The sequence below is a fragment of the Phocoena phocoena genome, chromosome 2, assembly GCF_963924675.1.
Source record: "Phocoena phocoena chromosome 2, mPhoPho1.1, whole genome shotgun sequence".
Taxonomy (NCBI): domain Eukaryota; kingdom Metazoa; phylum Chordata; class Mammalia; order Artiodactyla; family Phocoenidae; genus Phocoena; species Phocoena phocoena.
Genome location: NC_089220.1, coordinates 143,988,892 through 144,014,893, shown reverse-complemented (window position 1 = coordinate 144,014,893; position 26,002 = coordinate 143,988,892). Strand labels below are relative to the sequence as shown.

Here is a 26,002-nt window from a genome sequence, read left to right as displayed (position 1 = left end):
TTTTCATTTGACTTGTATTTGATATATACAACAGGTTGGGATAGTCATTCTACTTACATATGTTTTCTGTCTCCCCAGCTAGAGTGTGAGCACCTTGAAGTCCAGGACCTTATCTTTCCAGAGCTAATACAGTGTCTGATACAAAGTAGATGTTCAGAAAATGTTTGTTGGAAATTATTAAAATGTTAAACACTCAGGTAGCACTGAGTTGACTGTATAATGAATAATCCTGCCTTCCTTGTTTAAAATTAATAATAGCTACCATTTACTGAATAGCTCCCATGTGCCAAATGATGTGCTAAAACCTATATATAAATGATTTACCTCACTTGTTTGAACTGAGTTTATCCTAACCAGGGAAGTACAGCTAAATTAAGAGGAAAGATCATGCTTCTTGCTTACTCTTCCCCGCTATCGTACTTAAACAGAAATAGAACTAATGCATGAAGGTTCAGGGTGACACATTTTAGCTCAACCAAAGGAATATATTCTACAAGGAGCAGAGTTGTTCTACAAAGACAATGGGCTGCCTCTGGAGAAAATGGTTACTGGAGGATACCAAGTAGCATTTCAATTAGCCGGGACATCACAGAGTGATGCAAGCATGGAAGGAGATGTTAATATGGTCAACCAGAATTAGGAAAGTGCCCTGGGCTCCACCCATAAGCCCATGAGTCTGGAGAAGTAGCTGATGAAGTGTGAGCAATACCAGAGCCTACAATTCCTATGTTTCCTTATCTATAAGCCTGGGCTACCTCCCAAGATACACTACATTCCCTTATGTTTCATTGTCTTAAAATTTTTATAATGCTGGCATTTGTCTGGTCTAGGAGGTAGATCTGAGTGTACTTTTGGTGTCTAAACATCTAGCAAAGCACAGGACTGTATAATATAGGAGAAAAAGTAGCAAAGTAAATAATCCCCCTACTACCATGAGACCTTGACTCTGTCCCTTCCCATGCTGTCATATTGATTTTATAGGTTATGTTGTAACAATGAAAAGGAACAGAAATTGAGAGAAGATTGCATAAAGCTTCACTGGGATTTCTTTGCAACTCTTTAAGTCTTAATCAAAAATACATACCTCTAAGACAGGTTTGAGGCATTGTAGTACAAAATAGTACCTTAGCTTGTTTTGCTTCCAGCTCTTCGACTGCTTGATAATGATTAAATCTCCCAAGTGGCTGTTGGCCAGGGAATAGCACATATAAAGGTCCAGCAGTAGAAAAAGCAAAATGGGGTTGGCCTAATTTGAAAAGATACATACACTCCAGTGTTCACAGAAGCTATCTGCAATAGCCAAGACATAGAAACAACCCAAGGGTCCATCAACAGGTGATTGGTTTAAGAAGATGTGGTGTATGTGTGTACACACACACACACACACACACACAATGGAATACTACTTGGCCATAAAAAAAGAATGAAACATTGCTACTTGTGGCAACATGGATGGATATAATATCAAATATTATATGATGTCACTTGTATGTGGAATCTAAAAAAATAATACAAATGAATCTATATACAAAACAGAAACAGACTCACAGACATAGAAAACAAACTTACGGTTACCAAGGCGGATAAATTAGGAGTATGGGATTAACAGACACAAATTACAATGTATAAAATAGATAAGCAATGAGGATTTACTGTACAGCACAGGGAACTATATTTAATATCTTATAATAACCTATAATGGAAAATATACATATATATATGACTGAATCATTTTGCTATACACCTGAAGCTAACACAATATTGTCAATCAACTATATTTCAATTTTTTAAAAATGGGGTTGGGAAACTGGGAGAGATTCAGAGTGGCTGAAACTCAGACTATAAAGTGAGGGAGTAGAAAGATGTAAAAATGGAAAGAATAGCAAGGCCAAATCAGGAAGAGCCTTGTTAAAGAATGTTTGATTCAAACTAAGGGCAGCAGAAAGTCACTGAAAGACTTTAAACAGGGGAGAGAAATGGTCAGCTTTGCATTTCAGACATCTTGTTTCAATTACTACATAGATAATAGATTGAGAGGGAGGAGAGGAAGAAGAGTTAGGAGGCTGTTATAATAACCCAAGCAAGGGAAGATGGTGGCTTAGATTGCAGTGGTAGCAGCGGGATTAGAGAGGAGTGGACAGGTTCAATAAATAACTCAGTAAGTAAAATCACCAGGGCTCGGCAATGGGCACACATGGAACATGAGGGAAAGAGAAGAGTCAAGGATGATCTTGAGATTCCTGGCACGGTGAATTGGGTGGTGATGGTACTATACACTAAGAGAAACACAGGATAGTGGGCATGAGGGAATATGATTCAGTTTGGAACATGTTGTGTTGGAGATGACCACGTGATACCCAAGTAGTTGACAGGTCTGAGCTGGAGATATAAATGCTTATAGCATTAATAATAAGGTACTCATTACCATACAGACCATAACTGAAACCATGGGAAATGCAATATTATTCAGAGAAAATGTATAATCCAACCCACAAGGTCAGGGCAGTAGTCTGTGAAAAGGCAACAATACCTTAATACCTTACTATTACAGTTGACATTTCACAGCTTACAGAGGGCATCGCACCCTGAACTAGGTTAGGTCGGTGTCTTGGAATATAAGTGAAATACAAATTCAACCCTGTAGGAAAAGTGACCCCCACTGACCCAACCATAGCAAGCGGATCAGAGGTCTAACAACCCATCACAGCCTGAGAGCATCCTAAGGTGCGGATTCCAATACCATAACACTCACCTGTGGACAAGGCCTCCTCCCGAACCTCGACCTCACTGGGCTGATGAATATTCCAGGATGTTTTGGGAAGTGAAGAGATTTCCTCAGGCGATGCTAATTTCACCATATCCATGTGATTGCTCTGGAACTGGTACCGTGGGATAAAGCAGGTTTTGCCTTGTTGGAAAATGTCCTTTATGATCTCTTCTGTCTCAATTTCATCTTGCATGCTCAGAAAGATGGAGATTCTTTTGGACTTTTGATACTGACTATGGGTAAACACCTGAATGGGAAATGATGGCGGTTATAATTTCCAAGGTTATACTTTTAAAAACTAGTGGCTCCCCTTAACAGTTTTAACGCTTTCTCCCTTTTCTCCCTTTCTCTCAGCCTTCTCCAACCTCTTTATCCAAAAACAAACAAACAAAAACAGCAGACTAGTATATAATAGGTCAAATAATACGCATCCTGAAGGCTGACTTGAACTTCTGGACCCAACACTTACTTCTCTGATCCCTTTACACTTCTCTGGCACACCTACTCTGGCAGGTGTGACAATTCATTAAAAAGTCACTGTGAGGGGTTTCCCTGGTGGCACAGTGGTTGAGAGTCCACCTGCCGATGCATGGGACGCCGGTTCGTGCCCCAGTCCGGGAAGATCCCACATGCCGCAGAGCAGCTGGGCCCGTGAGCCATGGCCGCTGAGCCTGCGCGTCCGGAGCCTGTGCTCCGCAAAGGGAGAGGCCACAGCAGTGAGAGGCCCGCGTACCGCAAAAAAAAAAAATTCACTGTGAGGCCCTGCTGTCTGCATCAGGAATTCCAAGCTTGAACCCCATCTACCCGTTCTAGCAGACTTCAATCCTGTCACCCACTTCCCCGAGAGTCTCTTCTTTTTAACTCTGAAGCTCTCACAAGCTTCTTTACTCCCTGGATGGTCAGCCTTCTCTCCTGCCAAATTCTACCCATTTAAGCCCAACTCAAGGCCTAACATTTCCTGACTCCTAGAGAACCCTTACTATGTTTAGAGTCACTATACAACCTAACAATTATGTGTTGTCATAATTTGATTATTAATTGTTTGGTGTGCCCTAAATGTAGCATCCTGGCCAGTCTGTAAACTCCCTGTGGTGGACAACATGCCATACAGTTCTCTTAGCTCTACCCACCTCCGTCCCATCTGCTATAAGCTTTTCTGTTCAAATGAATGTTAAAATGTTCACAAAGATGGAAGGTAGGGGGATCCTGGAGAGGCAAAGGCCTTCTAAAAACAAGTGCCATGTTGTAATGAAGGTGCACCCGGGGGAAAGCATCCCTTTGTACTCAGTTTAATTAATTAATTAATTTTTTGGCTGTGCTGGCATGCGTGATCTTAGTTCCCCGCCTAGGGATTGGACCCGTGACCCCTGCAGTGGAAGCACGGAGTCTTAACCACTGGACCGCCAGGGAAAGTACTCCCTTTGTACTCAGTTTAATCATTCATGAGGCAGAAGAAACGGGCTGAGCTTTGCTCACATTAGAAATTTTAATAATCTCAGAACTTCCCCAGTCTCAGAAGTTAGCTCTTAGTTCCCTTTTTTTTTTCTTCCTTTTCTGTTCTTCCCCGTTCTCCGAGCTAAGAAGGAAAAGTTACTGCAGAAGTGACTTATAGGGCTTTCCTGGTGGTGCAGTGGTTAAGAATCCACCTGCCAATGCAGGGGACACAGGTTCGAGTCCTGGTCCGGGAAGATCCCACATGCCACAGAACAACTAAGCCTGTGCACCACAACTACTGAGCCTGCGCTCTAGAGCCCGCGAGCCACAACAACTGAGCCTGTGTGCCACAACTACTGAAGCCCGTGTGCCTAGAGCCTGTGCTCTGCAATAAGAGAAGCCACCACAATGAGAAGCTGACGCACCACAACAAAGAGTAGCCCCCGCTCGCCGCAACTAGAGAAAGCCCGCACGCAGCAATGAAGACCCAACGCAGCCAAAAATAAATAAATAAATTTATTTTTTTTAAGTGACATAAATACGAGTGCCAGAAAGACACAGGCACAGAAAGTCAAGTTATTCCTAATAAAAAGGGACACAGAAGTTAAGTAAATAGAGCACACCAAACCAGTGCTAATGAAGGAAGTTAACTCTACCTTTCCGAGCAGTTACATAGCTATTATCAGGCCTGAAGTGGGCAAAGCAAATGGAACTGTGAAACCCAGACGTTGGGCAGATCTGAGGCTTTTGGCACCCAAGTACTTTCTGGGAAAGTTAAATGTCTATCTTGTTCTGTTTAAAGCAGAACACAGTAAATCAGAAGCTGAATAAGCAGTAATAAACATGAGTTAAAATTCAGTGTGAGACTATGTATACACACTTATCTTTCTTTCTTCCTCAAATCGCACTTATATGACAGTAAAAAAAGCACACAAAAAAGAAAGCCATGATAGCCCTGATAACAAGAGGATAGAGATTTGACTAGTTTCTGCAAGACAGAGTGGATGGGACAGTATTTACAGACAAAAGAGTAGCAGATCACAACACTTGGGGAACATGGGTGTAGGTCAGACAGAATCCATTCTTCCCATGGAATTCCAAAGTGACTAAAAAAGCAAAGGAAATCCCCATTAGCTATCACACCTTCCTTCATAAATATGTACAGACAGTAATGGTTCATCAAACATTTTAGAAAGCCAAAACACAAATTAGAAGGATTTTTTAAAAGGGGAATTGATACAGCCACTATGGAGAAGAGTACCTTAAAAAACTAAAAATAAAACTACCATATGACCCAGCAATCCCACTCCTAGGCATATATCCAGAGAAAACCATAATTCAAAAAGACACATGCACCCCAATGTTCATTGCAGCACTATTTACAAGAGCCAGGACATGGAAGCAACCTAAATGTCCATCAACAGAGGAATGGATAAAGAAGATGTGGTACATATATACAATGGAATATTACTCAACCATAAAAAGGAACGAAATTGTGCCATTTGCAGAGACGTGGATGGACCTAGAGACTATCATACAAAGTAAGGCAAAAAGAGAAAAATTAATGCATTTATGTGGAATCTATAAAAATGGTACAGATGAACTATTTGCAAAGCAGAAACAGAGACACAGATGTAGAGAACAAACATATGGATACCAAGGGGGAAAGGGGGAGGGGGTGGGAGGAATTGGGAGATTGGGGTTGACATATATACACTACTATGTATGCAACAGATAACTAAGGAGAACCTACTATATAGCACAGGGAACTTTACTCAGTGCTCTGTGGTGACCTAAATGGGAAGAAAATCCAAAAAAGAGGATACATGTATAAGCATGGCTGATTCACTTTGCTGTACAGCAGAAACTGACACAGCAGTGTAAAGCAACTATACTCCAATAGAAATAAATAAATAAATAAATGAAAATAAAAGAGAAGTTGGGTGGAGTGATCCAGCAGGAAAGTGAGATCATTATAATTCAGAGAACATGGATTTTTAAAAATTCTAATTAGTTTTCTCAGACAAGTTCAAGAAGATAGATGCATCTATAAAACAACAACAGGCTGCTTTGGAAAGAAAGCAATCAGAGAATTAAAAAATACCTGGAAATTAAAATTAACATTACCAAAATTAAAACAATTCAGGAGAAAGCCTCAAGTAGGGGAAAAAGACAAAGACGTGGGGAAAATAAGAAAAAATATTAAGAGACATAGAAGATCAATCTAGGATTTTTACTATTTGATTAACAGGAATTGCAGAAAGGAAAAGAAGTAATCAAAGACATAATAGGTAAGGATATCAGTCTTCAGATTGAATGGAGGTCATGGATGCTGAGCAGAGCAAGGAAAAATAATTTTAAACTTGAAATTCAAACTCTCAATCAGGTAAAAACATTTCCTAATGTATAAAGTATTAAAGAGTTTATCCTCATAGATATTTTCTCCCCAAAAGTTACTTGAGAATACAATCTAATAAGATAACAACAACAACAAAAGGGGCTTCCCTGGTGGCTCAGTGGTTAAGAATCTGCCTGCCAAAGCAGGGGACACAGGTTCGAGCCCTGGTCCGGGAAAATCCCACATGCTGCAGAGCAACTAAGCCCATGCGCACAGCTACTGAGCCTGCGCTCTAGAGCTCGCGAGCCACAACTACTGAAGCCCACGCACCTAGAGCCCGTGCTCTGAAACAAGAGAAGCCCCCACAATGAGAAGCCCGTGCACCCCAACAAAGAGTAGCCCCCGCTCACCACAACTAGATAAAGCCTGCACACAGCAACGAAGACCCAACGCAGCCAAAAATAAAGAAAGAAAATAAAGAAAAAGAAGAAGGAAGGAAGAGGTCTAAGAGAGAAGATACTGGATTCAAAAAACAGCCCTAACTTAAAAGCAGAGAGAGAGGAACCCCAGGGCAATGGCTATAGCACAGACTCAAAGTCGACCAGACCAGAGGGAGCAGTGGACTAGAGTGCTTTCAAGAAGAAAGTGGATTTATTTTAACAAACAAAATGAAAAAGAATCTATTGATAAGGCATATTCTTATTTTGCCAAAATGGAAAAACAAAGGCAATCGGAAACTTGAACAGAGAGCTAAATTAGAAATTTATACTCCAAATAGGAAAATTAAGAATGCCATAATTTCGAGCAATTATAAAGCATAAGAAAAAAGAAAGTATTTGATATTAACACTTGAAATATTCCCCTCCTAGCCACACATGTCTAGTGACATTGAATTGTATATCCTCTTCTTACACATTCAATGATACAATTTGGTTCTGTAGTGAACACTATATATATAACCACAGTACTGTAAATACTATTTACCTGAATTTCAAGTTTGGAAATCAGGCACAGAAAATGCTCAGTAGACTCATTACAGTTACAGAACAGAGCACAAATATTATAAAAACTTGACAATGTAAATATAACGATAAAGGTGTCACAAATTGGCAGATAGAATGGAAAACAAAATGAGTACTTGGCACTAATTTCCTCAACTTATTTGTTGAGGAGTCAAGATATGGCATAAAGTATAATTTCTTTACCATACATTACTTTTCTGATAAACTTGTAAATTATTAAAAAAGTGCTGTGTCAATAAGAATAAATTTGCCTTTTTTTAAATTATTGGGAGAAAGGCATCATTTAATACCTTTACTGTATTGAACATGTACTATGGCAAAACATTGTTCTAGTCCCAGTATGTTGATATTTTGGGCCTTGATCCATTGGTTGGTCATGAAGTCAACAGTGGGTTACAATCAGCAAATGAAATAGAAAATATTAAAGTTCGTTGTATATAGTAAGAGTTGTCAAACATCTGGTTGTGAAACAGATTTTTTATATGAGTACATTTATTTGTATGGAGTAAAATGTGTTTATTACTGGGAGTCATGGGTCTGCTTTTGAATTTTTCTCTCTCTGATGCCAGCTCTCAGTTGTCAATCTACTGATATCAGTGGTTCTGTCTCTATATGGCTACTATTCCCACCTGGAGTTTTTTTTAATTCTAATCTACTATAGACAAACCAAACTGAACTCATCTTTATTGTCCCCATGCCCCTCCAAAATCTGCTCCAACTCTTACCTTCCTTGTGCCTAGTAACGTTCAAAACCCTTTATCCGCAGCTCTAAAGTTTGGAATCATAGGTGGCTCCCCTTTTCCAGTACTCTCTAATCTCCATCCAGTTAATTGCCAAGTCCCACTGATTCTCACTACATAGTCTCCCATTCACCTGCTATTCCCCCTCACCTTCACTGCCCATGCCCTCGTTTACATCTTTATTACCCCTCACCCAAATTATCACAACAGCCCCTTACTGGTCTCCATGTATTTTTTTCTCATTCTTCCACCCCCAACCTATTTTCCAAAAATGCTGCCAATATTCTCTTCCTAAAGGATATATCAAAAATATGTGAAGCACTCAATGCATCCCTTAACACACTGCTTTAACCTTCACAATAGGTCTTCAAGGATGACATTATCCTTTTACAGATAAGGAACCAGAGGCTCAGAAAGATTAGAGGACTTGTCCAAGGCCATATGCAGCTAAAACACAGTGGAGCCAGATTAAATCCAGAGCTAAGGAGTTCCAAAACCCATGTTAAATTGTCTTTCCTTCTCTTGCCAAAATATTCCTGCACATGTTCACCCACCCTATCTTCCCTTCACCTGACAAAATTCATCTTGTACTACAAAATATTTCTCAAACTTCTCCCTATAGAAAGAAAGCCTTCTGATTCCCCCTCCCCTAAGCTAGGTTTCTACAGCTTTGGTGTTTACCTTTACCCTATACCTCAAAGCACTGCAATTCTTTATTCACATGTCTGTTTCCTCTTGAAGACTCCCTGCTCCCTCAGAGTAACAATTCTACCCTAATATTTATTTATTTGGCTGCGCTGGGTCTTTAGTTGCAGCACGTGGGATCTTTTAGTTGCGGCATATGGGCTCTTAGTTGCAGCATGCAGGATCTAGTTCCCTGACCAGTGATCGAACCCGGGCCCCCTGCATTGGGAGCGCAGTCTTAACCACTGGACCACGAGGGAAGTCCAACAAGCCTATCTTTTTCATTCCTACAACCCACTACATAGCAAAGTATGGCCCACAGTATGAGTTCAATATATGTGAATTAATCAGCTAAACTTTTAGCACCTAGAGAGTAAGGATAAGATCCTATACTTCTCTACATCTACTAAAGCAACTAATGCCTTCCTCATATAGCTAAAAGTACTGAGTTTGAATAAATAAGCTAACATCTGCATAGATCCCCTCCTGCACACCTATGTATATGGAGAGGGGAATGAAATGCTTGTATTTGCTTTACTGCTTTAACCCATAGGAACCTTGAATTTGAGAAACTAACGGATGATAGCCTAGTGAAGGATAATTAAGAAATTCTTACGGCATATCTAATTTCAAGGGACATCAAGGAAAAGAACTCCCATGCTAATTTCCGAATATAACATTGGTATCTATGTCAGAGACAGGATGCTGGGGAAGAGGGATCATTAGTTTGACTTAGAATTACTAACATTTACTTATTCACGGGACATCAATTTTTTTTCCTTCGGGCGTCCAACAAAAACCAGTCTCCCACACACGTGCCTTCAGGACAGGATCTGTCCGCCATTTTACTGATACGAAAACTGGCATTACATGAACTTGTATTATACTACAAGGTAGTATATAACAAGTCAGTCTGCGAAAGTTAACAAAATCGAGGTATTATAACCAACAAGCACGAAACTGGACGCATTCCCCTAATTTCTCTCTTCTGCTTCCTATCTTCTTGGGCAGCCTAAGTATGAGAATCAGTTCTTTCATTAATTCAAAAAAGCATTTAATGTTCATCTACTAAGTGATAGGAGAAGGCTAGGCCCTGAGGCTACGGAGACAGGGCTCTTGCCCTCCACAGGCTCAGTGAAGGGCTTCCATCCTTGAGCATCTCTGCACCCCATCTTGGGCTCCCTCGTCTGAAGTAATTGCATCTTTCTCTGTTCATTTTACTGCTACGACTGGACTCTAATTTTTTTTTTTTTTTTTGGTCGCGCTGCGTGGCATGTGCGACCTTAGTTCCCCGACCAGGGAGCCAACCCGCGCCCCCTGCAGTGGGAGCGCTGAGTCCTAACCACCGGACCGCCGCGGGGAAGTCCCCTGTAATTCATTAAGACTCTAAGACTCACTGAAGACACACTGGCGCTCAGGTGTCCGCCCCTCTTCCCCTCCAGATCTTTCTGCTCTCACGCTGCTCTTACCTCAGCAGTCTGTCACCCACTTCCATCCTCTCCCTCACAAACCCCATAACTCTCCACGGCGCGAACACTGAGCCCAACAGCGTTCCAACACCCACAACAGGACTTTCGCGCGCTGAGGGGAACACTGCGCGCCCTCAGAGGACGTGCGCGCGCCGGGCGGACGTGCGCGCGCCTGAGGCTTGCGCCTGCGCAGATCCGCAGGCCTGGAGGCTGCCGGGTCCGGCATGAACGGTGGCTGTTGTCGCGTTCTCCCACCTTCTGGGCCAAGAGGCGGGACTGGCGCAGCCGCTCCTCGGCGCTCAGCGCCCGCAGACGCCGCTTCAGCTCGGCCCGCAGGCTCCGCTTGGCGCTGCTCACGGCCGCCGCCGCCATCTCGCGGGTGCGATCCGAGTCCCGTCCGCAGGCCGCTGGGTCCGCTGGCCCCCCGCTTCCGGGTCGCCGGGCGCACCACGCCTCCCGCCCTTGGTACCCGAACTACGTGGAGCCTTCGCGGTCAATGTACGCCCCTCCCCCAGCAAGTCGAGGGCAGGCGTGACAGATCTGCACGCCTGACCTCCCGGGGCCGGCGGTACTACTGGAAGGAGTTCTATAAAGACTCAGGATTCCCTCGGTGCCACATGTCGTGTAGTACTGGGGCTCTCTGGGGCCTGAAAAGGCAAAGGCAGGCCGAATAGAGAAATCTGCATGATACACAGACCTGTTAGCTAAAGGGAAGATGACTTTTTTTTGTCTGTAATAACGCCTTCCTCTTTTTCTTTTCCAGTAGCTGGGCGGGAGCTGGTTTACTGCCGATGGGCGGGACAGATGCTTGATGAAGCAAGTGATTTTTTTTTACTATCAGCATGTCTCTTCTGTTCACCTCTGGAGAACTCAGGACTGAAAGTTAGTTCATTACAGGCTCAAGGTCCAACAATATTTTCACTGTAGAATAACTGGAACTTGCTCCTACTATAAAAGTTCTGTTCTGGGACTTCCCTGGCGGTCCAGTGGTTAAGACAACGCTTCCAAAGCAGGGGGTGCGGGTTCATCCCTGGTGGGGGAACTGAGACCCCACATGCCGCATGGCCGAAAAACTAAAATGAAATTTTTAAAAAAAGAAAGTTCTGTGCCTTCAGAAACTGAAGACTTGAGGAAGTGGAGAAACCAAGAATTTTTTTCTCTTGCAGGGCATGTGACCTGGATTGGGAGGAGAGAGGATAGTAGCTCAAGGGAATAACGAGGCGTGGAGAAAGGCTCAGTAATCTGATGAAAAGGTGAGAAAGTTAATAATTCGGTGGGTAAAGAAAATAAACTGAAATTGTTGGAAATTTAGAGAAAATAAACAGTGTGGTACTGCCACTTGAATATACAGTAGACCAGTGGAATAGGATAGAAAGAGCAGAAGGAGACATAGAACAGACTTCTAGCCTCCATAATCACATAAGCCAATTCTTTATATTCTCTTTATAGATAGATATTGTCTATTTGTTCTGTATCAATGCATATATATATATATATATACACACACATATATCAGGAAATAATATTAATAGATATATTATCAGGTATATATAATAAGATATATATATCCTGTTGGTTCAGTTTCTCTGAAGAACTCTAATACAGATTTCTATATGCTAACAATGAATAATCTGACATTTAAAAAACAATTCCATTTACAAGAGCATTAGAAAAATAAAATACTTAGGAATAAATTTAACAAAGGGAGAGTTAAACTTCTGAAAGCAACATAGCATTGTTGAAAGAAAGAAAACCTGTATAAGTGAAAAGACAGCTCATGTTTATAGATCGGAAGACTTAGTATTTTTAAGATATGCAGTACTCCACAAATTATTCTATAGAATCAATGCAGCCCCTATCAAATTTGGCCTTTTTGCAGAAATCAATAAGCCAATCCTAAAATTCATATGGAAATGCAAGGAACCCAGAATATTCACAACAACCTTGAAAAAGAAGAACAGAGTTGGAAAACTCACACTTTCCAACTTCAAAAGTTACTACAAAGTTACAGTAATCAAGACAGTATGGTATTTGCTTAAAGATAGGAAAATGTCATAGAATTGAGAGTCCAGAAATAAGCCTTTACATTTATAGTCAATTTTTTTTTTTTTGACAAAAGTACCAAGATAATTCTATAGGTAAAGAATAGTCTTTTCTAACAAATGATGCTGGGACAACTAAATGTCTACATGCAAAAGTTAACTCTAAGCAGATCAAAGACCTAAATACAAGAGCTAAAATGAAACTCTTGGAAGAAAACATAGGCATAAATCTTCATCACCTTGGCTTCGGCAGTGGTTTCTTATAACACCAACACCACAAGCAAGAAAGGAAAAGTAAATTGGACTTCATCAAAATTAAAAACATTTGTGCATCAAAGGACACTATCAAGAAAATGAAAAGACAGCCTACAGACTGGGACAGAATATTCACACAAGTCATATATCTGACAAGGGACTTGTATCTAAAATATATAAAGAACTCAAACTCAACAATTAAAAAAATATATATATAATCCAATTTTAAAATGCGCAAAGGACTTGAATAGACATTTCTCCACATCAGATATCCAAATGACCAATAAGCACTTAAAAAGATCACCATTAGTCATTAGAGAAATCCAAATCAAAACCACAGAGAGGTACCACTTCTTACTAGGGTGGCTATAGTCAAAAAAACAAGAGATAAATGTTGACAAGGGTATGGAGAAATGGGAACCCTTATAATGTTCTACATATACATACAAGAAGGGTGTGGAGAGAAGCCAAAATAGAATACAAGCAGGGACGAACAAACTGAACTGTATTGTCAGTGATTAGCATAACCACAGCAAGTGGGTGGAGAAGAAAAAAAACTAAGTAAGTTTGGAAAACAGTATTTTGACTGTATACTGTAAGGCCAAAGACAAAAATAACTTTATACAAATATTGCACTCTAGTTAGTACGTTTATTTTTCACAGGGGTGTATATTAACAATTGTGAAGCGACTTTATTCTAGAATTGAACAAATAAGGAAAGATACTATGGATAATGAGTCAGGTTTCTCCTTGTTGGAAAAACAAGTTACACATAAAGAAAGAGGGAATTGGGGAATGAACCCTGTGGTGCTGGATAATTAGAAGTGTCAGTATTAAAACTAACACAACATTGTAAATCAACTATACTCCAAAAAACAAACGAAGTGTCAGTATGAAACCATGATTTTAAATATATAAACAAATGGATAGATACAGAAATAAATAGAGATATGTATGTTAAAAGCACACATATATTTCCTAGCTCTGTTTGGGAGAGGGCCAGAAGCAGTGACACTGCAGTAGCAATGAAATCTAGCATCCAGATCTTGATTTCTAAATATTCTCTGATAAACAACCAGGGCTTCTTGATTCTAGAGTTGAGGCAGGAACAAGATGGGCCTGGAACAAATTGTAGGGCCATAGAGTAAGGAAGTGATTTTTTAAAAAATAAATTTATTTATTTTTGGCTGTGTTGGGTCTTCATTGCTGCATGTGGGCTTTCTTTAATTGCAGTGAACAGGGGCTACTCTTCGTTGCGGTGCGCTAGCTTCTTATTGCAGTGGCTTCTCTTGTTGCAGAGCACAGGCTCTAGGCGCACGGGCTTCAGTAGTTGTGGCTCGCAGGCTCCGTAGTTGTGGTGCATGGGCTTAGTTGCTCCGTGGTATGTGGGATCTTCCTGGACCAAGGCTCAAACCCATGTCCCCTGCATTGGCAGGTGACTTCTTAACCACTGCTCCACCAGGGAAGTCCCTATGTTTTTATTTCTTTTGAATAAATACCTAAGAGTGGAGTTGCTGGGTCCTACAGCAAGTATGTGTTTAACTATATGAGAAGTTGCCGATCTGTTTTCCAAAGCAGTTGTACCGTTTACCATTATCACCAGTGGTGGATGAGAGTTCCAGTTATTCCACATCTTCCTCAAGGGTGGTATTATTAGTCTTTTTTATTTTAGCCACCCTGGAGGATGTGCAGTGGTCTCATTGTGGTTTTAATTTGCATCTCCCTCATGATTAATGGTGTCCAGCATCTTTTCCATGTCTTTTGTGTGTGAAGTTTGTTCCAATTTTTCGCCAATTTTTTTTTTGCGGTACGCGGGCCTCTCACTGTTGTGGCCTCTCCCGTTGCGGAGCACAGGCTCCGGACGCGCAGGCTCAGCGGCCACGGCTCACGGGCCCAGCCGCTCCGCGGCATGCGGGATCTTCCCAGATCGGGGCACGAACCCGTGTCCCCTGCATCGGCAGGCGGACTCTCAACCACTGCGCCACCAGGGAAGCCCTTTTGCCAATTTTTAAATTAGGTTGATGGTCTTGTTGTTATCGAATTGTACGAATATTATATTTATTTTGGATACAAGTCCTTTGTCAGATAATAATGTGACATATATTATCTCTCATTCCATGGCTTGCTTTGAGATTTTTTTTTTAAACAACTTTATTGAAATATAATTCACATACCCTCTCTTTGAGTGCTTAACTGTCTTTTTAAAAGAATTTTAAAATTTTGGTGATTTCTAAATTACCATTTTTTTTATTTTCTGGTTCAGGTTTTGTGTGTTGTAGCTAAGAAATCTTTGCCTACTCCAAGGTTGTGAAGATTTTCTCCTGTGTTTTCCTCTTGGAGTTTTATAGTTAACATTTAGGTCTGTGATCTGTTTTCACTTTCATTTTTGTGTTTGGCTTGAGGTAGGAGTTGAGGTTCATAAAAGTCTTTTTTCTTTTAAGCAAAGTGCTAAACAGAGCACACAGTGAGCTGCAGTTCGAAAGACCAGGTCACCAACCAAGCCAGAAACGGTCAGTGGTATCCCAGTGTCACTTTGTTAAATAGATCATGGCAGTGTAAAAGCCAGGGTTTGTGGTTTCTTGTGCAAGTGTATTCCAGGTAGCAGTACCCTTACACATGCTTCCTGTTTATGTCCGTTCATGACTATTCATTCCCACCACTTAGCTCTGATTAATGCAAAAATGAATTAAAACGGAACTCATTTCAGAAGGGGGAGGGGAGGCACTTGGCTGAAGGAGGAAGAAGAAAATGCTCCCTGCCTCCTGCAGACACAAGCCCAGGTGGCCTAGGTAGTTGCCTCTCCGATGTGATTTGATAAGTAACCAAAGCTACTTTTGTCAAAAATATTTCCCTGCTGACTTGCCCCAAAGTCCTAATCCCCACCGTTAAGAATCACTGTGAGAGGTAAAGCATGAATTAACTGAAAGCCCCTGTGAAAATGCCCATAGCCTGAAGGGGGTTGCTGGGGAGGGAAGGCTCTGGTTTCTTTATTGGATCAATCAACAACTTCCTAGGAAAGGAAAAGCAAGCCCCAGTGGGGCAGATGTTGTATTGAGGGGGGAAAAGGAAGAGTGGGAAAGTCGAGAACAAGGTACCGTGCTCCCATATCGCAACCAGATTTGCTGACCTAAAAATCAGAACACAGGGGCTAATAAGTGACATAATTTTCTACTTTGTGAAATTTTTAAATAGAGAGTTTAACAGTGGCCCAACGTTGAATCGTTTACCTGTCTTTGTTCAGACTATCCCGGAGTCTTCTCCATATCTGGTTGCCATATTCATCAACTTTACATGGCAACTCTAAAGTGTGGCGGAGAGGGCATTGGTGGAAAACCCTACGTAAGCATCTAGGGGCACTGGGGACTCCAGAAAGCTTGGAGCCCAGAGGTACATGGCAAGCAGACCTCACCCATCATCAGTCTAGACTGGTGACACCGAAAATGATTTTGGGGTAATGGACACACCCTTAAGAAAATCTGCCAAAGACATCACCTTCCTGGTCATCATTCTCTTAATTCAATCTCTGTACCCTGTATTGAGCTTTACCCTTTTGTTGGACCCACAGGCAGGACACAAATTACGTATAGAAACAAATACATACAATTTATTCATTAAAATGGGGACAAAATTCCCATAACTCTGGAATGTCAAGTTATATCATCAAAGTTATTTGTTTAGAAGTAGAAGTAAGTGTTGGCAAGTGCTTCTTGTGCGATTCAAGAAAATAATGCAGATTTCACAATATGGAGTGTCCTTTTTGGTCAATAGTACTGCTTCAGGAGACATAATATTTCACAGATCTTTCCTGTAACTTCCAGAAAAGTCAGCCAGCCAGACTTGGGTTCAAACTTCTTTACAAAGCCATTTTCCTATGAGAGAACAAATTTAACATTTTAACAATTAGTGGAGACTAAGTTTTCTGGAATGAAAAGCAAAGAAACTTTCATTTAAATAATGCAGGTAGTCAATCTTCTCTGTACTTTCACCAGTTTTATTCTATTCATCCTATTATCATTCTCTATCTCCCATTCCAGACTGCTCTAGAGCAGCGCTGTCCAATAAAAATATAGTGCGAGCTTGCGATGTAATTTTTTTTTAGTAACCACTTTTTTTTTTTTTTTTTTTGCGGGATCTTAGTTCCCCAACCAGGGATTGAACCCACACCTTCTGCAGTGAAAGCGCAGAGTCCTAACCACTGGGTCGCCAGGGAATTCCCAGTAGCCACATTTTTAAAAGTAAAAAGAGGCAAAATTAATTTTTCAAATATATTTAGTTCATCTAAAATGTTGTGATTTTGGGAGTTCCCTAGCGGTCTAGTGGTTAAGACTCTGCACTTCCACTGCAGGGGGCGTGGGTTCGATGCCTGCTTGCTGAACTAGGATCCCGCATGCCTGCCTCACAGCCAAAAATAAATGAATGAATGAATGAGTAAATAAACTTATGATTTCAATATGGAAACAAGATATTTTACTTTTTTTTGTACTGAATCTTTAAAACCCAATGTGTGTTTGTACTTAGGGCATCTCTTAATTCAGACCAGCCACACTGCAACTGTTCAAGGTCACAAGTGACAAGCAGCTGCTATATTGGATGGCATAGCTCTAGAGGACAGAAAATCTATCTTTTTTTCCCCTTTTTCTTTCAAATGTCTGGTATTGAAATATGCATTTATATTTGTAAACCCCGTTGTGCTGAGAGTCATAAGGACTCAACAGTAAAGCGAGATTCAATCAGTGCCTCTGAGCCTGTGAGAACATTGTGGTTTCCATTACAGTTCATTCTCTTTTTGATCAGACATGTTCTTTTAAAAAAATATAAGAGTATAAACCGGACACTGTATGTAATTAATTTATAATCTATTCTTATAGAGCATCCTCACTGAAAAGTACCTCTGAGATCACCCGGCCTAATGCCCTCTCTTATTTTCACAAATGAGGAAACTGAGGTCCAGAAAAAAATAAGTTACATAAGGTTACCTGACTTCTTAGTGCTTGGACCTCTACTGGGATGCAGACACCGTTCTTTTCACTCCGTAAATTTTCAAACCACCACCAAGAAGATCAGAAAATAGTTAAAATAATTTTTTTTTTAATGTTCGTCCTGTAAACATTTGCTCTGCCTCCAGCAAGTTGCATCTCTGGGGGTTACAAATGCCTTCAAGTAGTTCACAGTCTAGTGTGACTAACATCAAAATGTAAACCAAGCATATTTCTTTGACAGAGAACTCTGTAGTGCCTTGGAATTGTCTTTTTGAGCATCACTGGCAGCGCAGACAAACACCAGTCAGGTGGATTTTCCATTGAAAAGACTGAGCAAGAAAGCCAGCGTCCACTAACCCTCTGTGTGAAGTGTGGAGTCATGCTGGGAGATGCATGCTGTCACATGCTAACAGAGGAGACAGACTGCCCCTTCTCTTCTTCCTCTGTCCCCTGCCCTTACACACTCACACATTTCCCGTACATTCTAGGTGTGCATGCACTTCAGTGCTCGCCTTCCTAGAATTTTCACAAACCCTGTGTTAATGGGGCACTCTAAAATGATTTTTATTATTGTTACAACGATCACCATCTATTACAATAGGCAGTTAATATGTCATCCTCATATATATTAAAGTTCTAAACTAAAGCATGAATAAAGGAGGGACTTCCCTGGTGGTCCAGTGGTAAGACTCCGTGCTCCCAATGCAGGGGGCCCGGGTTCGATCCCTGGTCGGGGAACTAGATCCCGCATGCATGTCACAACTAAGAAACCCGCATGCGACAGCTAAGACCGGGCGCAGCCAAAATAAATAAATAAAGGAATAAATATTAAAGCGTGAACAAAGGAAAAAACTGACAAATTCAGCAATACGAAAATGAAAGTTTTTTTAAAACGATAAGAAACTAAAATAAGAACAACAGACCAGGAGACTATTTACATTTGCCATGAAAGAGTTCGTTGAAATGTAAGAGAAAAATCATCAAGCCCTTAATAGTTAAAAAAGGCAAAGGCTGGGCTTCCCTTGTCGCGCGGTGGTTGGGGTTCCGCCTGCCGGTGCAAGGGACGTGGGTTCGTGCCCCAGTCCGGGAGGTTCCCGCATGCTGCGGAGCGGTTGGGCCCGTGGGCCGTGGCCGCTGGGCCTGCGCGTCCGGAGCCTGTGCTCCGCGGCGGGAGAGGCCACAGCGGTGAGAGGCCCGCGTACCAAAAAAAAAAAAAAAAAAAAGCAAAGGCTGTTAAAAAGAGAAATATAGAGAAATATAAATGATTAACAAGTATATGGGGGGGGGGCTTCCCTGGTGGCGCAGTGGTTGGGAGTCCGCCTGCCAATTCAGGGGACACGGGTTCAAGCCCTGGTCAGGGAGGATCCCACATGCCACGGAGCAACTGAGCCCGTGCGCCACAACTGTTGAAGCCCGCGCGCCTAGAGCCTGTGCTCCACCACAAGAGGAGCCACCACAATGAGAAGACCGCGCACCCCAACAAAGAGTAGCTCCCACTCACCACAACTAGAGAAAGCCTGCGCACAGCAATGAAGACCCAACGCAACCATAAATAAATAAATAAATAAATAAATAAATAAAAAAGTATATGGGGGGAAGAGTGGGTGGGATGAATTGGGAGGTTGGGATTGCCATATATACACTAATATGTATAAAATAGATAACTAATAAGAACCTGCTGTATAAAAAAATAGAATTGTCTTTAAAAAAGTATATGGGAAAAAATTCCACATTACTAGCAGTTAAATAAATTCACATTTTAATATATGTTACTGTTTTTTAGACCTATTAAATTGACCTTGTTATCTTAAGCCTATTAAGCCCTCAAAATTATATCTAATGGTTCCGCCCAATGCTGGTAAAGTTGTGACATTGTCCCATTGATACAAACCTTCTGAAAGCAATATGTATTCCAATATGTATAAGTAGTGTAATTATACTCATATGTGAACCAATCATTCTAGTGTTAGAAAGTGATCATGAGGTGGTCTTCTAAAATGTGGGGGGAAAACCATCTTCATGTTCAGTATTGAAGCATTATTTCTAAGAAGGGAAAACAGAAACCAACCCAAATGTCTAACAGTTGGGAGTGGCTTAAGTAAATTATCATGCATAAAACTGGAGGGATATTCTGTAGACACTGAAAGTGTTAACATGGAATAAGTGAGGCAAGCTGTTTAAAAAATCACTCTGACTGCTATGTGGAGAACAGACCATCGCAGGGCAAGCAGGGAAGTAGGGACACTGGTAGGAGGCTCTTGACATAGTCCAGTGAGAGAGGAAAGTTGCCTGGAGGCACTGGATACGCAGTATTTCAAAGGTGCCCCCAACAGAATTTGCTGATGAGTTGAATGGAGGGTATGAGGGAAAGGGGTCACGGGTGACTCCCAAAGTTAGAGAGCTGAACTTAGGTTTCCTGAAGGACCTACAGGAAGACTTGAACTATGTTTCACCTTAGTTTTCATTAAATGATTTTTAAATCTCAAGTTAAAATTCAAAAGAAATACAAGACGAATCTGGCCCCCAAATCTGTTTAATCAAAGGATTTGTAAGAATTCTTGAGATTGTTTTACATTGCTGCTAGATCTTTACGCCTTTTGGAGATGCCTTTGCCGGATTGAATACTTAGTCAGTCGTCTACATGCCTGTGTATGTCCTTTTATTTGCCTTCACCAGACCATTATTTTTTTTTTTTTTTTTTTTTTTTTTTTTATGCGTTACGCGGGCCTCTCACTGTTGTGGCCTCTCCCGTTGCGGAGGACAGGCTCCGGACGCGCAGGCTCAGCGGCCATGGCTCACGGGCCCAGCCGCTCCGCGGCATGTGGGATCTTCCCGGACCGGGGCACGAACCCGTGTCCCCTGCATCGGCAGGCGGACTCTCAACCACTGCGCCACCAGGGAAGCCCCAGACCATTATTTAAAGCAAGACGATCATAAAAAAATACAACCTACTTTGCCTAACTCTTATGACTCAGGCTTTAATATACTGGCCGCTTGGAAAGCACCAATTCTGCCTGTACATCCCTACTTTCAAAAGGGGCTTTCTTTTGGTATTAGAGTAGTTTTAAGAATTACATATTTAAACTTCCTGGAATTTCCCATATAACCTTCATAGTTGTATTAATATCTGACAGTTTACAAAGCACTCTTACAGAAATGTCCTTTAATCTTTTAACTTCCCTTCTAAGGTACGTATTACTGTCTTCATTATATATTACATATAATATAATATTTATTATATTAGGAATTTGAGTTTCAAGTTACTTCTGAAACTCACTCAAGATCACACTTCTAGTGAATGGGAAAACCAGAGTTCACATCTCAGTTTCTATGCTAGTTCATTCAATCACTCCATCAACAAATATTTGTTGGCTACCTTCTATACCATAGGCCCTGGGCCAAGCATGTGGTATGCGATGGTGCATTAGGTAGACATGATTCCTCCCGTGTGGAGCTGAGGGCTGAGTGTCCTTTCCACTCAACCAGCACAGGCCCCGGAGAATGCTTAACTGAAGAGGGCAAAAGTAAGAAAGCCACCTAGCTGCAAAGGAAAGGCAATCCCAAGGGGTGAGATGAATTTCATCTCAGGCACATTCTAATGGTTTTTAAGAACCAGCCTTTCCTCATGAATGCCAAAGACTGATAAAAACAAACAGCACTAGCTCTCCTGTGAGATCTATGAGAGCCTATTCGTTTTCAGCACGTCAAATTGGCAGAGGGACAGGAGGAAATAACGGTAAATGTGGAAGAGGACTAGAAAGCGAGATGAGAAGCAGCAAAGAAAAAAAGGAAAGAAAGAAAAGAAGGGAGAAAGAGGGAGGGAGGGAAGGAAAAAGGGGAGGAAGAAAGAAAGGAAAGTAGCTCACTTAATCTCATAAATAATCTAACTTATGAGATTATGACCCCATTTTTGATACACTCGTCTTATTTTTTAACCTTTAGGGCATCTGTTTTAGATGGTGGCTAATATCTAACTATAGTTGATGATATAATTTCTGGAGATTAAATCTATTCAGGGAAGTTAGGCAATACTACTACTCATAATAACAATAGCCCTAAGCTTGTATTGAGTTCTTATTTGTAGAAACTGTGTTCTGGGTGCTTTATATATAATATTAACTGATTTAATCCTTACACCAGTCCTGGCAGATAGACGGCAATAGTCTCCCCATTTTACACATGAGGTTTAGGGAAGTTAAATAACTTGTTTATGTCACACAGGTAGTAAGCATGAAATGAACTCAGGTCCGTCTGATTCAGAGTTGGTGCTCTTATTATCTCTGCTGTCCTCACATACCACATTCTTGATCCAAAAGTTTTCATAAAATCTCTGGGCACACTTAAAATTTAATTAAATATGGGTACTCTCTAGTTGTAGGTGAAATGCCCCTCTCATCTCTCATTATAGGCATGCATCTTTAATCTGGAGCCAATGACAAGCACATATGAATGACTGTGGACAGGACAAGAGATCAGTTGATTTTTTTGGAGATTTTTCCAGGACGGTAGAAAGTCAGAAGTTGGTGCTTCCTTCTTGATGAAGTTGTAAAATGCCTCCTCATCTTCCTCTCTTCCTATGGGCCACCTGACTCCACTAGCACAGGCATGGGATTGTACCCTTTCCCTGGAAGTAAGTCAGTCAAGTGTAGGTTCATTCATTTGAGCAGATTTGTAAACATCAGTATGCAAAGAAGATACTGGTTTGCCATGCTGGTCTGTACTGATTCAAAAAAGCACTGCCTGTCTTGCACAGATTCAGTGTCTCCTATGAGCTGGGAAAGGAATATTGAGGTTGCTTTGAAATGACATCTTAAAGGGCATTTCTATTCTGTCTAAGCTGTTCAAGTGTAAAAGTCAAGAGCTTAAAACCTACATAAGGACTTGGTGAAGGCTGATGTGTGTGGGGGGGCGCACATGTGTGTTTATATCCTGCCATACTCACTCACACTTACACCTGTACCACCCCCAAAAGATGAGTACACTTCTAGACTTTCTCAGAGACAATTCCACACCCTCCACTAATTATGAGTTCCAGGAGCTTACAAAATTTATTGTTAAGAAGGTAAAATTTTCAATAACGTTTATTCATTTTCTGGGTGTTCCAAATACAGTGCAAACCCATGCAGAGCTTGTAAACTAGTATGCTCATACGTGGGCCTCTGTGCTAACAAACTCCTGCCTTCACTTGAAACCTACACAGCGTAATAGCTGAAATTTCCACCCATCCTTCAGTATAGCTTTCCACAGCAACCAGAAAAAAACACGACCAAATATCTCACATGCTTTGTCTAGCCCCAAGTCAGGCTGAGTTCCAGGAAGAAAAGGTGATGGAGAAAGGGGAGTGGCTGCAGTAAGCCCTAACGTTATGCAGGAAGACCTCAACAAAATGCAAAAAACATCAAGTAAAAGATTTCATCAACGTTTAAGACATAAGCACCGAAGACATCTATAGTTTTAAAAGACAACAAATTAGAAGATATCTACCACATATATAAAAATAATTTGTGTCCAGAATATTCCAAGAATTCCTACAAATCAGTGAGAAAAAGACAAAATAATAGGAAAACAGCAAAGGATATAAATAGGCAGTTCTCTGAATAAGAATTACAAATGGTCAATAAACACATGTAAAGACGCTCAATATGAAAAGATGTTTAACCTCACTAGTAATCAAGGAAACAAGAATTAAAACAAGATAAATTAGGTATATATTTTTAAGCCAGCGGAATAGGGAAACTATGACAGACTACTATAACCTAATGTTAGTCAGCCGGGATGGGAGGAAATGTGGGATATTTGAACAAGCTGTGACGGGAGCATGACTTGGTAGAACCACTTTGGAGGACAAGAATCTAGTAAATTTTAAAAAGTGTTTACACCATGACCTAGCAATTCTGTGTCCCAATATCCATCCTAGAAAAACACACACACAAGGGAAGACATGATTAAAGATATTCAATGAAGTATTGTTTGTGATAGCTCTGGAAATAAATAAATATCCATCAGCTAGAAATAACCAAACATTCAACAGCATTTACATACAACAGCGTATATGTAGTACTTTTCTTTTTTTTTTGAATATGCTGCGACTGAGCCCCCTGCAGTGGAAGCTCGGAGTCTTAATTAACCCTTGGACCGCCAGGGAAGTCCCTGTAGTACTCTTTTAAATACTTATTAACGTGGAACATCTAAGCCCATGCACCACAGCTACTGAGCCTGCACTCTAGAGTCCGTGAGCCACAACTACTGAACCCATGTGCCACAACTAGTGAAGCCCATGCACCTAGAGCCCGTGCTCTGAAACAAGAGAAGCCACTGCAATGAGAAGCCCACACACCACAATGAAGAGTAGCCCCCGCTCACCCCAACTAGAGAAGGCCTGCACACAGCAACAGAGACCTAACACAGCCAAAAATAAATAAATTTTAAAAAATAAAATGCCCTTGGATGAAAAAAAAAAGAATACCATGTACTATTTATACAAATAATTTATAAATACTATAAATTATTTAGTATTATATTAGTATTGTTACATAGTATTTAATAATTTATAACAATTGTTTTTACAAAGAAGTGCTGAGTATATTTTCTATGGATATGTTCAACAGGCATGTTTTGCATGTAAAAGAACTGATACCAGTGGATAGCTCTGGGAAGAGGGGAGGCCAGGGTTTGTGTTGAAGAGAGGACATAAGTGCTGTAAAAAAGTAAGTATTCAGTGTATTGGGATATAAAGAAAAGCATACAGGTCCAGCTGGGAAAGGCCCCTTATCAATATGAATTGTAATATAGGCTCCCTGCACGATCTTAGCTTTTTGAGACACTGATAATAAAGTGAATTTTTATTTGGAGATTCTTGAATAGTTTCTTGCTGGTGGTGCAGTACATTATTTTTTTTTTAGTCACCAAGCTTTACCAGCCAGAATTTGTCATATTAGAAAACTGAAAAAGAAAATCAATTTGTAAGCAATGAACTTGCAAAAATTTACACCTGTCTTTTGTAACATAATATCTAAATATAACAGCATCTAATACCAACTCTTTCTGTACTAATTCTACATTGTCATGACAACGCTAACAAGAGCTAAGTCTCAGACTAGACTCTGACTCTAAAGATGCATTAGGGAGGTGCATCTTTTATTAATCCCCAAAACTCACTCCTGCAATTTACACGGTTAGGAATAAAAACTGAAACCACAAGAGTTTTCCAACTATAAGATTCATTGGAAATGAGCTAGAAATTTTATTTAAAAATTTTAAAACTTTTAAAACAAACTACCCAAGGAAAATATAATCCTTATGTAGTTTCTTTTTTTTTTTAATCAGCAAGGAAACTGTCAATTCCTATTTCAAAGTAAAGAACAACGAAGAATATTTCCATCACACATACCCAGCCTCCATTCTGCCTTATCCATTCTCCTGTGTTTTTGGTTATGAACTCTGCAACAAAGTAAGAAATCTCCTTGTAAGTGTCCACATCTGGGGCAATTCGCCCTCCTAGAAGTTTCTTGATGAGAATGCCTTCAAATGCAAATATGGTCACAATCCTTCCCCAGTTAACGATGCCATCTTCAAATTCCCTTTCCATCACTTGGTTGAATATTGTTCTGGCGGTGTCTATGGACACAACATCAATATTGTCCAAGCATGGTTTCAAATTCTTTTCAACTTCGTTTTGGACTGAGAAAGCAACGTCTTGTAACACCCTGGATGTTTTGCTTGGACCAGATCCAGGTTGCGGTATCTGCAAGACGTACTTCAGGTAGTCCTGGGCCAGCATGTGAATATAGCCAAATTCGCTGTCGGTCATCTTCTTCCTGCAGGAGAGCAAAGTCTTGAGCTTGTTCACCTGGAAGTGACCAAGGCAGTCTGAAGCACAAACTCACGCAGCTTGGCGTAATATGACACATGGTATCTGGAGGCTGGTGGAATTTCTGTTTGCATCACTTGATAGTATCCTTCCTCCTTGTCACTTTCATACGTAGGCTCTGTGTGAAAGAGAAAGTTTAACATGTGAAAGAAGAAAATGTTTCAAAGAGAGGCCACTTCCTCATCCTGTAAGTCATTAATGCAGGTTTTTTTTGTTGGTTTCTTTTTGGGGGGTGGGTACGCGGGCCTCTCACTGTTGTGGCCTCTCCCGTTGTGGAGCACAGGCTCCGGACGCGCAGGCTCAGTGGCCATGGCTCACGGGCCCAGCCGCTCCGCGGCATGTGGGATCTTCCCGGATGGGGGCACGAACCCGTATCCCCTGCATCGGCAGGCGGACTCTCAA

The 26,002-nt window shown here is 41.0% G+C and overlaps 2 protein-coding genes across 2 annotated transcripts in view; both read right to left on the bottom strand.

Moving 5' to 3' along the window:
- MTHFS (methenyltetrahydrofolate synthetase) overlaps positions 1–10,835 on the bottom strand; it is a 49,985-nt gene extending 39,150 nt beyond the window's left edge. Inside the window, exons 1-2 of the mRNA XM_065872657.1 lie at positions 10,710–10,835; positions 2,753–3,014 (exon numbers count right to left, since the gene is read on the bottom strand). Coding sequence (XP_065728729.1) covers positions 2,753–3,014; positions 10,710–10,826 — 379 coding nt within the window. The 5' untranslated portion in view covers positions 10,827–10,835. The remainder of the gene's footprint in view (positions 1–2,752; positions 3,015–10,709) is intronic.
- A 5,505-nt stretch (positions 10,836–16,340) lies between these two features.
- BCL2A1 (BCL2 related protein A1) lies at positions 16,341–25,797 on the bottom strand. The gene is made up of 2 exons (XM_065872445.1): positions 25,121–25,797; positions 16,341–16,620 (listed from the first exon to the last, which is right to left on the bottom strand). The coding sequence occupies exons 1-2, from the start codon at positions 25,538–25,540 to the stop codon at positions 16,513–16,515; spliced, it is 528 nt and encodes a 175-aa protein (XP_065728517.1). The 5' UTR covers positions 25,541–25,797; the 3' UTR covers positions 16,341–16,512.
- Between the last annotated feature and the right edge of the window lie 205 nt (positions 25,798–26,002).

Coding starts and splice junctions, on each gene's coding strand:
- BCL2A1 (XM_065872445.1), bottom strand. CDS start 25,540: ATGACCGACAGCGAATTTGGCTATATTCACATGCTGGCCCAGGACTAC. Junction 16,621..25,120: donor TAAGGCAGAATGGAGGCTGG/GTATGTGTGATG, acceptor GTTCTCTCATAG/GAAAATGGCTTTGTAAAGAA.